General features: G+C 41.5%; 1 protein-coding gene across 1 annotated transcript in view; it reads left to right on the plus strand.

The window, feature by feature from the left end:
* The window catches only part of LOC124777314 (sushi, von Willebrand factor type A, EGF and pentraxin domain-containing protein 1), a 154,213-nt gene that overhangs the window by 19,310 nt on the left and 119,490 nt on the right, over positions 1 to 15,413 (plus strand). The window contains exon 2 of the mRNA XM_047252670.1: positions 1,557 to 1,590. Within this exon, the coding sequence (XP_047108626.1) occupies positions 1,557 to 1,590 (34 nt within the window). The remainder of the gene's footprint in view (positions 1 to 1,556; positions 1,591 to 15,413) is intronic.

Genomic DNA, 15,413 nt, shown 5'->3' on the forward strand with positions numbered 1-15,413 from the left:
CAAGCGACAGTCGAATAAAAAGGAGACAGATGCGAAAAAAAGTAAGTATGACGTTAGCTATGTCGAAAGTAATCGCCACAGCTGTTAAGAAAATTTATTTCACTGAGAGACAAGACGATCAATGCCTTCATGGACTAGTCTCCTCGATGTTGAGTGTTCATGGGAGGTGAGGGTATCATCTGGAGTGCCCCAGGGAAGTGTGGTAGGTCCGCTGTTGTTTTGTATCTGCATAAATGATCTTTTGGATAGGGTGGATAGCAATGTGCAGCTGTTTGCTGAAGATGCTGTGGTGTACGGGAAGGTGTCGTCGTTGAGTGACTGTAGGAGGATACAAGATGACTTGGACAGGATTTGTGATTGGTGTTAAGATTGGCAGCTAACTCTAAATATAGATAAATGTAAATTAATGCAGATGAATAGGAAAAAGAATCCCGTAATGTTTGAATACTCCATTAGTAGTGTAGCGCTTGACACAGTCACGTCGATTAAATATTTGGGCGTAACATTGCAGAGCGATATGAAGTGGGACAAGCATGTAATGGCAGTTGTGGGAGACGGTGGATAGTCGTCTTCGGTTCATTGGCAGAATTTTGGGAAGATGTGGTTCATCTGTAAAGGAGACCGCTTATAAAACAAGAATACGACCTATTCTTGAATACTGCTCGAGCGTTTGGGATCCCTATCAGGTCGGATTAAGGGAGGACATAGAAGCAATTCAGAGGCGGGCTGCTAGATTTGTTACTGGTAGGTTTGATCATCACGTGAGTGTTACGGAAATGGTTCAGGAACTCGGGTGGGAGTCTCTAGAGGAAAGGAGGCATTCTTTTCGTGAATCGCTGCTGAGGAAATTTAGAGAACCAGCATTTGAGGCTGACTGCAGTACAATTTTACTGCCGCCAACTTACATTTCGCGGAAAGACCACAAAGATAAGATAAGAGAGATTAGGGCTCGTACAGAGGCATATAGGCAGTCATTTTTCCCTCGTTCTGTTTGGGAGTGGAACAGGGAGAGAAGATGCAGTTGTGGTACGAGGCACCCTCCGCCACGCACCGTATGGTGGATTGCGGAGTATGTGTGAAGACGTAGATGTAGATGTAGACGTAGATGTTTGCGGTTGACTACGGAATCATGATCGAACACAGGCGTGCACCTCTTCGACCGAAGCAAATCAACGGTCACGAACGTCTTCCTTCAGAGCTCCAGATATACGGAAATCACAGGGGGATCGATCGGGACTGCATGGAGGATGTGTAAGGGCTTCTCAGCGAAACTTCTGCAACGTAGTCCAAACGCCCAGGAATACTGACGGTTGCATAAATTTCTTCTCTTGTAACAATATTGTTTATTTCCATTTTATAAATGATGTTATTGCTCGCTCGCGTCGCAGTTAAATCAGGTGTTGAAAGTGGAGAACGGTCCACAACTAAAATTAGAATATCGTCATGGGTAATTTTTAGGTCTTTTTCTTTTGCACGGATACATTAAATTAATATTTCTGTGTACAAGTGTGTTTCGTGTTTTGATGACACTAATTTTGGTCCTTCTTCCATTTCAGAGTCCCAGTAGTAGTCTGTTCTCCTGTCCAAACGGTAAGTACACAAACATCTAACGAGTTTTCATAGTTACAAACTGAGGAGAATGGGACGGGAATTGAGAACTTTTTAGGTTTATAAACCGTTTATAGCCATCGACAAGAATCTGTTCAAGTTCACTATGTGCTTATTTTCAAAATTTTGGTGGCTACACTTTGCTGTTATGTTTTCCGTATCTACCTTAAATTTTCTGCTGAAACTCTCTTAGTGCCCTTCTTCAGAAGGTTATAATTATCTCATTATTTGCGAGTGTTATCATTAAGATGCGGCAAGTTGTTTGACTGCAACAAGTTGTTTCGCTTCTTAATATCATTGTTGTACAGGCACTATGAACCACTTGACCACAACAATAAGCTGCAAGCACTTAATCGTTGGCACTAGTAAATAATGCGATTGCTTTGACCTGAAGAAGGGCTCGAAGCGCCTGAAACCGGTTAAGAGATTAAATTATTTTTATGCAACTGGTTGCTGACTATTTCGATATAAGAAGAGCAATGCTCAAGAACAGTGAATGAAAAATAGGTTATATGAGAAAGATGTAGCGTTGTTTGTCGATAAACTACTCTTTTTCAGAAATCACACGGTGTATCGTTTGCATTTCCTTCTTAATTTATCCACGAAGACGTTCGAAAATGACAAATTACACTAATGTACTCTCTGCGAAACAATGTCCACATCGTTCGCCTTCTGGTGGTTACTTACAACTCAAATGGTACTTCGGTTAGCTTTTTCGACATACGTCATACACTTAAATGAAACTGGAGAAGGTCCAGTACCGTGTCGTCCGTTGTCACGTTCTTCAGCACGCTGATAGAACACGACTCTACCCGGTAAAAGAGGGCTACTGTCATCAGAAAAAATATTTGCACTAGTACAGTAAGGACAGAATAAAAAATAATCGAAGAGTGCAGTTTCCCGTAATAGAGCAATATCTTGCTGACAGCGCTGTTGATCTCTCACGCTATTACTGAATATGATATTCCAAAGAGCAGCCAGTAATGCCGTACAGATGACACCTTGTAGCTCTTATCATCCCCTGTCGCCGTACTTACTAACTGATTATCTTACGCTCACCCTCGCCGTCGAACGCGTGGTCGATGAAATAAAAACTTTGTTGCTGAAGCCGAATTACACCTTTTTCCCATTTTGATTGGCGTTCGAGTTTTTCCCACAAGGTCAAAATTCGATGGATACAGCAATAAGTGACGATCTGACGGTTAAACCGCCATCATTAAGTGGAAGGCGTCTCTTAAATATCATTGTATAATTAGGTGCACAGTGAAAAGCATATATGACTTTTCGCGTCAAAACGCATTTCACTGTAATTGTTATTATTTACTGTTTCCGGCACTATATGCTTGCTGCAAACAGTTGTGCTTGGAGCAAACGCTCAAAGTCTGAGATTTAATTGAAATTTGAGACGGAAAGATAACCGAGAATGGCTTGTCATACGATGGTGCGGTGTAAAATACTTCTTCCATGTTGTTAGATGTAAACACGAAGGTTTAGAGACTCTATGCAGCCATAAAACTTACAGAAATTAAGCATCAGGCTGTTTGCTGACATGTTGAAGGGCTTTGCGGGTTGTCAGTTTTCCCACCTCTATTCTGCAGACCCTAACACTGTGCAATGTCTGCTAAATCATTCAGAGTCCCTCTGAGAATATCTGACAAGGAACATTCCTAGGGGGAAATAAACAATCTTGATGAAACTCTGCTGGTGTGTAGAGGGGCCAAAATAATCCAACGAAATATTTTGTTGCAACATAAATTAAAGAAACTTTCACGCCACATCCATTCAAATGTCATAAAGATGGTTTCTGAAATACTATTTCTGGAATATAGGTTGTACACAATGTGCTTTGGAAAATAAGTTGTACACAATGTGCTCTCAGAGTATTTTCAACATACCTGATTAAAATATCTAAACGTTCATTCTTATTCTAATTATTTGCTTTTCTTATTTTTGTTTATGTTCTAAACTGTTATTTTGAAAATTCATGATTTTTAACTTAACGTTTCACACTTGTATTTTGTTAATTTAAAATAAAAAAGAGCATTATTATAATACAAAATCATTATAGTAATGATTATCTGTGAAGAAATGGTTCAAACATTCCTACACTACGTAATTAAAAAGAACGAAGTTTCTTCACATAATACATACGATGCACAACACAATAAAAACCAAATCCAGCAGGATTTCCAAATCGTGGCGGGCGATTCTCTGAATATCCTGATAAGTACCTGGCATATTCCAGTACTCTGGAAAACCTTGCCGAAGAGAATTGATTATGTAATAGCGACTGCAGATTGATTATATTGTTTCGCAAGCAGAGTTGACGTCATAATAATCCAGCATAAATAGATCTGAAAATTTTCGCACAAAATTCTTCCAACATCGAACGCTGTATACGTCCAAAGGCTGTACCCGTCCCGTCGAGTCTTTTGGGATCACCAAATTAACATGTTCCTTGTCCTCAGGTACGACAGAAGAAACGGTTTTTCCTCACAGACCACACCCGCCTCTCTTTCATAGTTTTAAAAGAGACTAATAGGGAGTTTGGAACAAGAACTCATGACTCTCTTTATGAAGTTCCAAATGTTCTTGTGACGAATGAGAATCTGATAAACTAGCGTCTGACCACGTCAGAAGACAGAAGTTTTCTTTCCCTATGCGGGAGAAAAAATGCATAATTGTCAGCTTTTTGGGGTGGTAAAACACCTTTTATAACCAAGATCAAAGAAATACTGAAATAACGGTTATTCAGAAGTAAAACACCGGTATCGGTTTTAACCGGTCGATTTTTCCCTTCCCTACTCCAAACCTAGTATGCCAAATGGTGTGTTCACCCCTCAAAAGCGAAATTGGGCAAAAACGAAAAAATACATATTGCTTTGTTTTGACTCCTTCAAATACACTTAAAAGTTTCATCAAGATAGTTCATTTAACCTGGGGATGTACCTTTGTGCGTGAGATACAGGGTCTACGTACTGCGAACAAGGTCTCGAGACACACAAAGAGTTCACAAGTGTGATCGACCTGATCGACCACACGCTACCTAGGGACGCCTCCCCATTGCCGACCTCACAGACACCCCACTCCATCATGCGTAGACTTTTGAAGAATGGACGCAGACGCAGGTGTGCTGGGTGAGTCTACCCGGAGGCTGCGCCAGGTGTACTCGTCGGAGGGTCGCTTTCTACTACGTCTGGCATACCTGTGGCGCTCTTAGCCGACCTACTTGCAGAGATGCTGGAGAGAGCCGGGGCGGAAGGTCCAGCCGCTCGGGATAAGGAGGCAGTGAGGCGTCCGGCGATTGCTCAAGCTACGGAGAGTCTTAGCTCTGTGCAGTCAGTACACACGACAGGCAAGTCGCCAGAAAATTATATAAAAGACAACAGCTCTCTGCATACATGGCCACTGAGCAGCACTGCTTTGGTTGTGTTGAGTGCTGCATTGAATATTACGAACTTAAATGGAAATCAGAAAAGTGAAATCCTAAATGTGGAAAGGAGTATAGAAGGGCTAAATAAATGAAACGAACTTTGAGATAATATTGTTAGAAGCAACGAGGAAGATGAGATGGGAAAGGTAGTAATGCGAGACGAATTTGATGGAACACTGAGTCGAAACAAGGGACCTGTAGTAGATGAGAGAATTACCTCAAATTGTTGAGATCCTTTGGAGAAGATCCTATAACAAAACTATCTCACCTGGTTTGCAAGATGTATGAGACAGGCGGAATATCCGCAGACTCCACGAAGGTCATAGTAATTCCAGTTCTAAAGAAGGAAAGTGCTGAGAGGTCTGCATACTACTAAACCATGAGTTTAATAACATATGGTTGCAAAATTCAGACGTCAATAATATATGGAAGAATTCAAAGCTGTTACCTTCGGGAAGATCAGTTTGGGTTCCGAAGAAATGTAGGAAGATGTGGGACAACATATTTCCTACGACGTATTTTAAAGATAGACTGAAAAAAGACAAACATACGTTTATAAAATTTTTAGATTTAACAAAAGATTTTGGCAACGTTGAATGTCTTTGAAATCTGTAGGTAGCAGGGATAAAATAAATGGAATGACTGGTTGTCTTCAGTCTGTCCAGAATTCAGACTGCAGTTATAAGAAACGAACGACGTGAAAGATAACCAGTGGTTGAGAATGAAGTGAGACCCGGTCGCAGTATATCCTTTGTCTATTCAATCTGTACATGAGCAAGTGGTAAACGTAACTAAGGAGAAATTTGGAAAGAGAATTAAAGATCAGGAAAAGAAATGTGAACGATAGACAGGTCAGACGAGAAGAGAGTAGAAGCTTTTGAAAAACTTTGCTAAAGAATGCTGAAGATTAGATAGGTAGACTGAGTTAACTAACGAGGAGATACTGAATGGAATTGGGGAGAAAAGTCATAAATGGAATCGGTTGATAGGATACGTCCTTAGGAATCAAGGAATCATCAATTTGATAACGATGAAAGGAACAGATTGTAAAAATTGCAGAGAGAGACTAAGGTTAGATTAAGGACAGTAAGGAAGTTCAAGTATAGTCATGCAGGGTTCAAATGGCTCTGAGCACTATCGGACTTAACTTCTGAGGTCATCAGTCCCCTAGAACAACTACTTAAACCTAACTAACCTAAGGACATCATACACATCCATGCCCGAGGCAGGATTCGAACCTGAGACCGTAGCGGTCGCGCGGTTCCAGACTGTAGCGCCTAGAACCGCTCGGCCACTAGGCCGGCAGTCATGCAGGGATGAAAGAGGCTTGCACAGTATAGATCAGCATAGAGAGCGAAAGTAAACCAGTCTTCACTAAGGAGATGATCACTTCGTAAAGGATGTGGTCAGTGCCATCAATGGAAAGTTAAAACCCTAACAATAAAAACCTAATCTTCATTACATATTTTTCCATTTAGTCCGTATTACAGCACTCGAGCTCTCGAAGCCTCTTCATCCGTTTTTAAAGACTATGGTCACAGTATTCGGGTACAGTCAACAACAACTTACGACCGCTACCAACAATTATCGTATTTTTTTATGGTAGGAATTATATACAGACCTAGAGTGTAAAGACCCCCGTAAACTAACAAACTAAATTGTCAAATTCACTCTTTTCACGTTGGCTGCGGAGGACGAGTTTAATCTCCAGTGCCAGACACAAGAGTGGAACGACCAATTTGCGCGGTATGGGCTGCGCCTCAACAACAAGAAAACTGAGTACATGACATCAGAACCACGAGAAGTTGGGGACAACAACTTTAACGGGAAGATCTACCACGAGTAACATATTTTAAGGATCTCTGCTCTTCAATCTCTAGCGATGGCCAACTTGCAGACGAGGTCAACCCAAGGACGCAGGCAGCCTGGAAGAAGAAGCGAATGACAACAGGAGTCACCTAGGATCGTCGGATTAAGGATAATCTGAAGTTAAAAGACCTACCGGACTGTCATATGTTCCCTTGTTCTCCACAACACCGAATGTTGGCCAGCTACAAAAGAGTTAGAACGACGACTAAGGGTTATGGAGACTAAGATGCTTAGATGGGCTTGTGGCATCACTTGTCTGGATCACGTTTCGAACGACAGTCAGGATACGTTTTGGGGTTTCAGAAGAAAATGCGACAAAGCCGCCTGTGATGGTTTGCACATGTGCTACGCGCAGAGGGTGATACTGCTGCAAAGACAGCCTACACAGTGGAAGACATGGGAAAGAGACCCAAGGGACGACAGACAGCGATGAGCCGACACTGCAGAGCGACCCAGAGGCTGTAAATCTTCGTTCAATACACGGCCCACGACCGACCGAAATGGAGATAGCGAGTCCACTCAGCGGACCCAGCCACCAGGCGGAACGAACGCTAAAGAAAAATAAGAAGGAAGTCTTTTCTATTTACGGGTTGTCAAACAAGCGTACAAACGTACAAACAAAGTCTGTCAAGCAGATATTGTTGGTGTCGCAAAGTATGTTGACACTAGAGGGAACGTCTATCAATGCATATGAAAATACGCCTAAAGAGATCAATGAGAGATTTTGAAAATAAAATTTTGTCAACTGACAAAACGCTAGAGGTTTTGATATTATGTAAAACCAGTAAGCGGTTCGAAATCATCTATTCATTCATTCAGAGACCATACTGGCACCGAAACGGAATATAACAGGTAAAAGGTCGAAATACTGAATTGTTTCATCCCGGAAGATCATAACAAAGTCCCTCCTTTCAGTCATCGTAAGAATGTTCTATATGGCAGATATCGAGACAACCGATCGCGGAACAGAAACGCAATTTCAATCGCTTAGTAGTGGAAAGCCATCAGGACCAGATGAGATACCTATCAGATTTTACAAAGATTACGCGAAAGAACTCGTTCCCTTTCTAGCAGCTTATCGTAGATCACTGGAGCAACGAATGGTACATAGCAACTGGAAAAGAGCGCAGGTCTTTACTGTTTTCAAGAAGAGACGCAGGACACACGATTACAGACGTATATCATTCACGTCAATCTGTTGCAGAATTATGGAACATGTTTTATGCTCAAGCGTTATGACGTTTTTGGTGAAGGAAAATATATAAAAAATCAACACTGATTCGGCAAACAGAGATACTGCGAAACTCAACTCGCTGCGTTCCTTCGTGAGATCCGTAGCACTGTAGACAACGGCGTTTAGGTTGATGGCAAGCTCCTTGATTTCAGGAAGCCATTCGACACCGTCCCGCGCTGCCGTTTAGTGAAAAAAAAAACGAGCTTACGGAGTAACAGACCAGATTTGCTACTGGATTGCAGGTACGGACCAGATTTGCTACTGGGTTGCAGGTAGAACTCAGAACGTAGCTCCTAATGGAATAAAATCGACAGATGTAAATGTAGTTTCCGTTGTATCCCAGGGAGTGTGACAGAACCTTTATTGTTTGCAATGTACATAAATGATCTAGTAGAATGCGTCGGATGCTCAAGACTGTTCACAGATGATGCGGCTGTCTGTAACGAAGTAGCAACGCGAGAAGACGGTATCGATTTGCAGAGTGATCTGCCGAGGATTGATGAATGGTGTAAGCTCTAGCAGTCGACCCTGGTACAACTACACTATTGATGAGAAACTGTTGGAAGACCTTCAGTGGAATGACCACATGCAACAAATAGTAGGAAAAGCCAGACTGAGATTCGTAGGGAGAATCTGAAGGAAGCGTAACTCGTCCACGAAGGAAGTGGCTTATAAGGCGCTGTTTCCACCTATTCTTGAGTGTTGTTCATCATCCTTACCAGGCAGGACTGATAGAAGAGATAGAAAAGATCAAACGAAGGGCGACGCGTTTCGACACGGGATCGTTCAGTAGGTACGAGGGCGTTACAGAGGCGCTCAACGAACTCCGTTGTCAGACGTTACAAGAGAGGCGTTGTGCATCACGGAGAGGTGCACTACTGAAATTAGTTGATACTATTTTTACATTGTATCTTTTATTGCCACGTAAGCTATATTCGAACAGTCGGACACGTTTCGTATGCCTGCGAATCACTCGCTGTTTGGATCTACGGAACGCGAAATAAATAGAATTAATATACGCTTATGCACATACCGTAAAAACACGTTCACAATCATTTTATTTGGTATAGAACTACTTATTAACGCCTTTAATGCTGACGTACTGTGTAGGAGGTAATCTTTCGAAACCGAGCATCTGGATAAAAATAAGTTCTTCTATAGTTCCTTTCGTCATATATTACACTTCTAGAATTTGCGCCTGGGTCTCCCTCAAGACAATACTCACCATCATTGATGAAGATCATACGCCTGGCCGGGATCTGAGCATCGAGAGGTGAGGGAGAGGGGCGGTGGAGAAATGGCGGGCGGGAGCAACACCGACTCAAAGGAAGGCCTCGGCGCTTGTTGGTGACGTCACGTCAGCTAGGCACGGCCAACGCCAGGTCTGTTGCAGGCATACTCATAATGGTGGTGTCTCCTTCTCTGACACACGAAAATGTTTAACTATTGGCGGTAGTTGACCAACACACATTGTTCTCAGAGATTTCTGCCATCAACTAATTGTGCAGTTCATTACACTTCTTAACAAATAGTGTACTCCTGAACTTATATTTCCACCTGTTTTAAGGATTGACACACAAAAACAACTTCATGGTCCAGCAGCAACAGAATTCGTGCTTCTTTACCTTATTTGTAAATCTGAGGAAGTTATGTTTGTACTGGGTTGCTTTTACAAGAAACTGTGAACGTATTGGTGCTCTTCTATGGGTATCTTGGTTGACTATGCGGTGAGAAGCACTGAATGTTAATGAAATATCTTGCGATTGTACACGTTGGGGGAGGGGATGGGGGACAGAAGAAGAGGCAAAAGAGAGTTACTTGTTTTAGCAAATAATTTTTTTATCTTATAAAGTTTCTCCTTTTAGTTGCAAAAGGGGAATATTTATCTTTTCTAATGTGCATGTTTAAAAAAGTTTAAGCTCGGCAGTATTTTAGATATATGAAGCTATTTTGTTTCCTGTTTAGAATTCCTTTCGTTGAAAAGAACTGTAATCTAATGACTGGCAACAGTTGGACATTTACACATGTAAATTAGTTCACATTTCCAGTGACGATGTCAAACGAAAATAAATAAATAAATAAAAGAAACGAGTTCATTGTAAGGGGGTTGGGCTAAGTTTCGATAACAAAATGGATCAAGTAAATATAGTTATTTGAATGTAAAATTTCCGAAGCTTGCAATGGGGCAAAGCATCTTATCATAATGATCTACATTTGTTTCGACAGGATTAGTAATACAGAACTATGATCTTCATTTGTAGCTTTACGATAGTAAGAAAATCTTTCATCTAAATAAAACTGCAGAATCCAAAACAATATCAAAAATTTTGTCCAAAAATAAGAGATTTATAGTGATAAGCACGCTCAGGCGTTTCTGCCTGCAACCGACCTGGCGTTCGCCGTGCCTAGCTGACGTGACGTCACCAACAAGCGCTGAGGCCTTCCTTTGAGTCGGTGTTGGCGGGAGGCGTCTCGTATTAGTTTCAGGATGAACGATGGAAAACTTTTAAAATTTCGCGGCCAATGGTTTTGGTTACACTCTAAACTAGACTGTATCCGCTACATGTGCGTCCTTTCTTCAAACTGATCCTGAACTGATTCCCTTTTCTGTGTGGCGGGGCAGGATCAGAATTCTGATTTTGTAGACTTTTTTTTTGTGTAATGGGAGAAGGGTAGGGGTTGATGAAGTTCTGCACTCGATGGGTATGCGAATGCAAGTGATCTGTTCGTTCGGTCCATTACACTGACTCGCGCGGGGCATGTTCTCAGGTGATTAAATTAGATGTACTTTTCGTTCCAATAGATCCATAGTGAGATCATCCATGAAATAGAACATTTCAGGAAACAAGACTATACAGTACATTTTTACAAAGAAAAACAGATATGCTAATGTACCTTCCACAGGCCTCAAGTGAAATGGTATTCATGACTGTGGAATAACTCAAACAATCGTATTTTCATTTTAAAAGGTAATAGCAGACTTGTCGCAAAACATGTAAATATTCAATGCACTGAGTCTTCACAGATCATCGGGGCTCGGCTCGAATCAGCACTACTCGTTGTTGTTGTTGTGGTCTTCAGTCCTGAGACTGATTTGTTGCAGGTCTCCATGCTACTCTATCCTGTGCAAGCTTCTTGGTCTCTCAGTACTTATTGCAGCCTACATCCTTCTGAATCTGCTTAGTGTATTCATCTCTTGGTCTCACTCTACGATTTTTACCCTCCACGCTGCCCTCCAATGCTAAATTTGTGATCTTGTCAAGTTGTGCCACAAACTCCTCTTCTCCCCAATTCTATTCAGTACCTCCTCATTAGTTATGTGACCTACCCATCTAATCTTCAGCATTCTTCTGTAGCACCACATTTCGAAAGCTTATATTCTCTTCTTGTCCAAACTATTTATCGTCCATGTTTCACTTCCATACATGGCTACACTCCATACAAATATTTTCAGAAACGACTTCCTGACACTTAAATCTATACTCGATATTAACAAATTTCTCCTCTTCAGAAACGCTTTCTTTGCCATTGCCAGTCTACATTTTATATCCTCTCTGCTTCGACCATCGTCAGTTACTTTGCTCCCTAAATAGCAAAACTCCTTTACTGCTTTAAGTGTCTCATTTCCTAATCTAATTCCCTCAGTATCCCCCGACTTAATTCGACTACATTCCATTATCCTCGTTTTGCTTTTGTTGATGTTAATCTTATATCCTCCTTTCAAGACACTGTCCATTCCGTTCAACTGCTGTTCCAAGTCCTTTGCTGTCTCTGACAGAATTACAATGTCATTGGCGAACCTCAAAGTTTTTATTTCTTCTCCATGGATTTTAATACCTACTCCGAATTGTTTCCTTTACTGCTTACTCAATATACAGATTGAATAACATCGGGGAGAGGCTACAACCCTGTCTCACTCCCTTCCCAATCACTGCTTCCCTTTCATGCCCCTCGACTCTTATAACTGCCATCTGGTTTCTATACAAATTGTAAATAGCCTTTCGCTCCCTATATTTCACCCCTGCCACCTTCAGAATTTGAAAAAGAGTATTCCAGTCAACATTGTCAAAAGCTTTCTCCAAGTCTACAAATGCTAGAAACGTAGGTTTGCCTTTCCTTAATCTTTCTTCTAAGATAAGTCGTAAGGTCAGTATTGCCTCACGTGTTCCAACATTTCTACGGAATCCAAACTGATCTTTCCTGAGGTCAGCTTCTACCTGTTTTTCAATTCATCTGTAAAGAATTCGCGTTGGTATTTTGCAGCTGTGACTTATTAAACTGATAGTTTGGTAATTTTCACATCTGTCAACTACTCACTCAAGAAAATTCTACTCCAGTGAATGACATTCCAGGCCGAAGACGTATCTGGAGACGACACGGCCGGTGGTGGGATATCAACCTGACCGTCGCCCTCCATACGGCCCGACAACCAGTAGTCATGGTCTGGGGTGACATTTCTTTTCATAGCAGTACCTCTTTGGTCGTCATCCGCGGCATATTTACAGCACAGCGGTATACCGATGATATTCTACGCGCCGTTTTGTTGCTCTTCAAGGCAAGCCAGCCCGGACTTCAATTTCAGCAGGATAATGCACGTCTACACACGGCGAGAGCTTCTACTGCTTGTCTTCGTTCTTGCGGTTTCGATTCCCGGCAGGGTCAGGGATTTTCGCCTGCCTCGAGATGACTGGCTGTTGTTGTGTCGTCTTCATCATCATCATTCATCACCATTACGGTCGGAGGAAGGCAATGGCAAACCACCTCCGCTAGAACCTTGCCTAGTACAGCGATGCGGGTCTCCCGCATCGTCCCCTAGGCTCTGTCAAGAAGTATGGGACTTCATCATCGTCATCAAACCCTACCTTGGCCAGCAGGGTCGCCGGATCTCTCCCCAACTGAGAACGTTTGGTGCATTATGGGCAGGGCTCTCCAATCATCTAGGGATTCTGACGCGCCAATTGGACGGAATTTGGTGTGATATCTCTCTGGACTACAGCCAACAACTGAGTCAGTGCCAAGCCGAATAACTGCTTTCACAAGGTGCAGAGGTGGACCAACGCGTTATTGACTTGCTTAATTTGTGAAGCTCTTTCTCATGTCCTCCTGAATAAATCATCTAATTTTTCTGAAATTATAATCATTTGTTTGTCTCTACATGTACATTACATCTACCGACTTCTGCCCGATGTGGATAATTCCTTAGAGATGCGCTTTTTTTTTTTTTTTTTTTTTTTTTTTTTTTTTTTTTTTTTTTTTTTTTTGAGGCTTACACTGGTGGGAAATCTCTTAAAAGTTCTGAGCTGCGTAGAGTGTGTTTTCTTTTTTTTAAGTTTAGTGACAAAGAACTGACTGGAAACAACTCATTAATGTCCGTGTCATGGACGGATTTAGTTGACTCTTAGTTCCCAATGACCAGATTATGACCGCTTGAGAAACGCGTGTTCCCAACGATTCCTTCATTTGATCGAATCCAAACATCCATTTCTTATTGTTTCGGGGATTTTTCCTCTTTCCATTGGCTCCTTTAGGAAACGTTAAAAACGTGTAACATTTTTGCACTCGAAGGATGCATTAATGACTGCTATACGCAGAAGAATTGCAGCATAATGTAAACCATGAGTTCCCAAAGTATTAACTTTTGAAGTAAATTAAACGGAATGAATGAATACACGTCTGTTTTGAATTTGCTGAAAAATCTGTTACCTACTGGCTAAAAAAGCTCGTTTTGGCCGTAATTTATTTACTGGAGTGTTCAGGAGGCGAAAATAACCTTCCTTTAACGCAAGTTAAGAGAAGCACGACAATGAGCTATCCATTATGCAACTGCTGAACGGTGTTTATGGAGGAGAGGTATTTGTGAAGAATGAATATCTAACACTGTGTTTGCGCGACAGTCTTAATTATTGGAATCGGCACTCGACAGGTTGTGATCAAAAGAAGCAAAGTCGACTGGACTGTTGTTGTTACTTTGTTCGAACTGGAGCGAACAGATTATCAGTGGCAATGAAAACTAGAGAAGGTTTTCTTTTTTTGTTACACTCATACCGACAATTATATTATGCACAAGTACATCATTTAACCAAAAACATCTGCAACAAAAGATCAGTATCGTTCAAGGCAAAGTTAAGGCATTACTTCAGTGTTATCCGTCCGGAGGTCTTGTACACTTCTGAATGCCTAGTAATGAAAAAAAAGGCCTAATCGAAAAAGGAAAGTTTTGAGAAAGATCATGGGTCCCGCCAAAGAGAATGGGGAATGTAGAAGACGTCACAATCATGAACTGTATTCCCACATAGAGAAGATAACCTATACCATCCGGAAAAGAAGGATTGTGTTTTATGGACATATGACCCGAATGAGCCCTGGAAGACTTAGCAATCGTATGATCACCTACTTTCAGGAGAAGAAAACAAAATGGGCCTGGGTCACACAGGTGGACAAAGATCGTAAAGAAATGGGGGTCATCCTTGATAACCAAAACTAAAAACAGGAAAGCCTTGGACCCAGGAGAGGAGAGAGCAACAGCAAGAACGAATGCCGGAGCACTGGGCAAACAACAGAACGCGTAAAGCAAGACAGTTGAAATAACGTGGCCCAAAGATGTCATATACAAAATGAATTAATGCACAAGTACTGTAGCGTATTGCAGTTGTTCTGTAGGACTGTTGCCCTATCGGCGTTCATGCTGCCTTTCATTTTATCATGAAAATGTTATGTTTCATCTTCACTGGTTGCAAACATTTCACATCTGTGTGAAACTTTGCTATTCAAATCTCTAATTACTTTTTCAGAGTTAGGGCGCGGTAGCTGACGGAAGTAACTCCTTCGAACGTATAGGTCGATGCTGACAGCTTTTTCGGCGCAGCCAACCATACTATAGCCAACCATAATTAGCAGACAACAATGTGTTCAGCGCCTCCCCATACTCGTAAACAAAAGCTGTCACAACGCACGAAGTTCGACGTGTCAGAAAATGTTACGTGCGTAATTTAACACTTCATCTAACATATTATCTGACAATTATTTAAAAAAAAGCATGAGCACATCTATGGCGCTTAATAATCAGAGTGACACGGATGATGTACTTGTGGACAGGAAGCCAAGTATCAATAATTGGTTGTTTGTAAAATTAGAGGGGAATAAAGTGTTAAGCAGTTTGTTGGAAAAGTTGTTATATAGGCGAGAAAAGACGAAAAAGAACTGCAAACTAAATAAATAGCGTCCAATTGAAGAAGCCACTGTTGTTGATGAAGATCAAATAGAGATGAT

Source organism: Schistocerca piceifrons, chromosome 2, assembly GCF_021461385.2.
Source record: "Schistocerca piceifrons isolate TAMUIC-IGC-003096 chromosome 2, iqSchPice1.1, whole genome shotgun sequence".
Lineage (NCBI taxonomy): Eukaryota > Metazoa > Arthropoda > Insecta > Orthoptera > Acrididae > Schistocerca > Schistocerca piceifrons.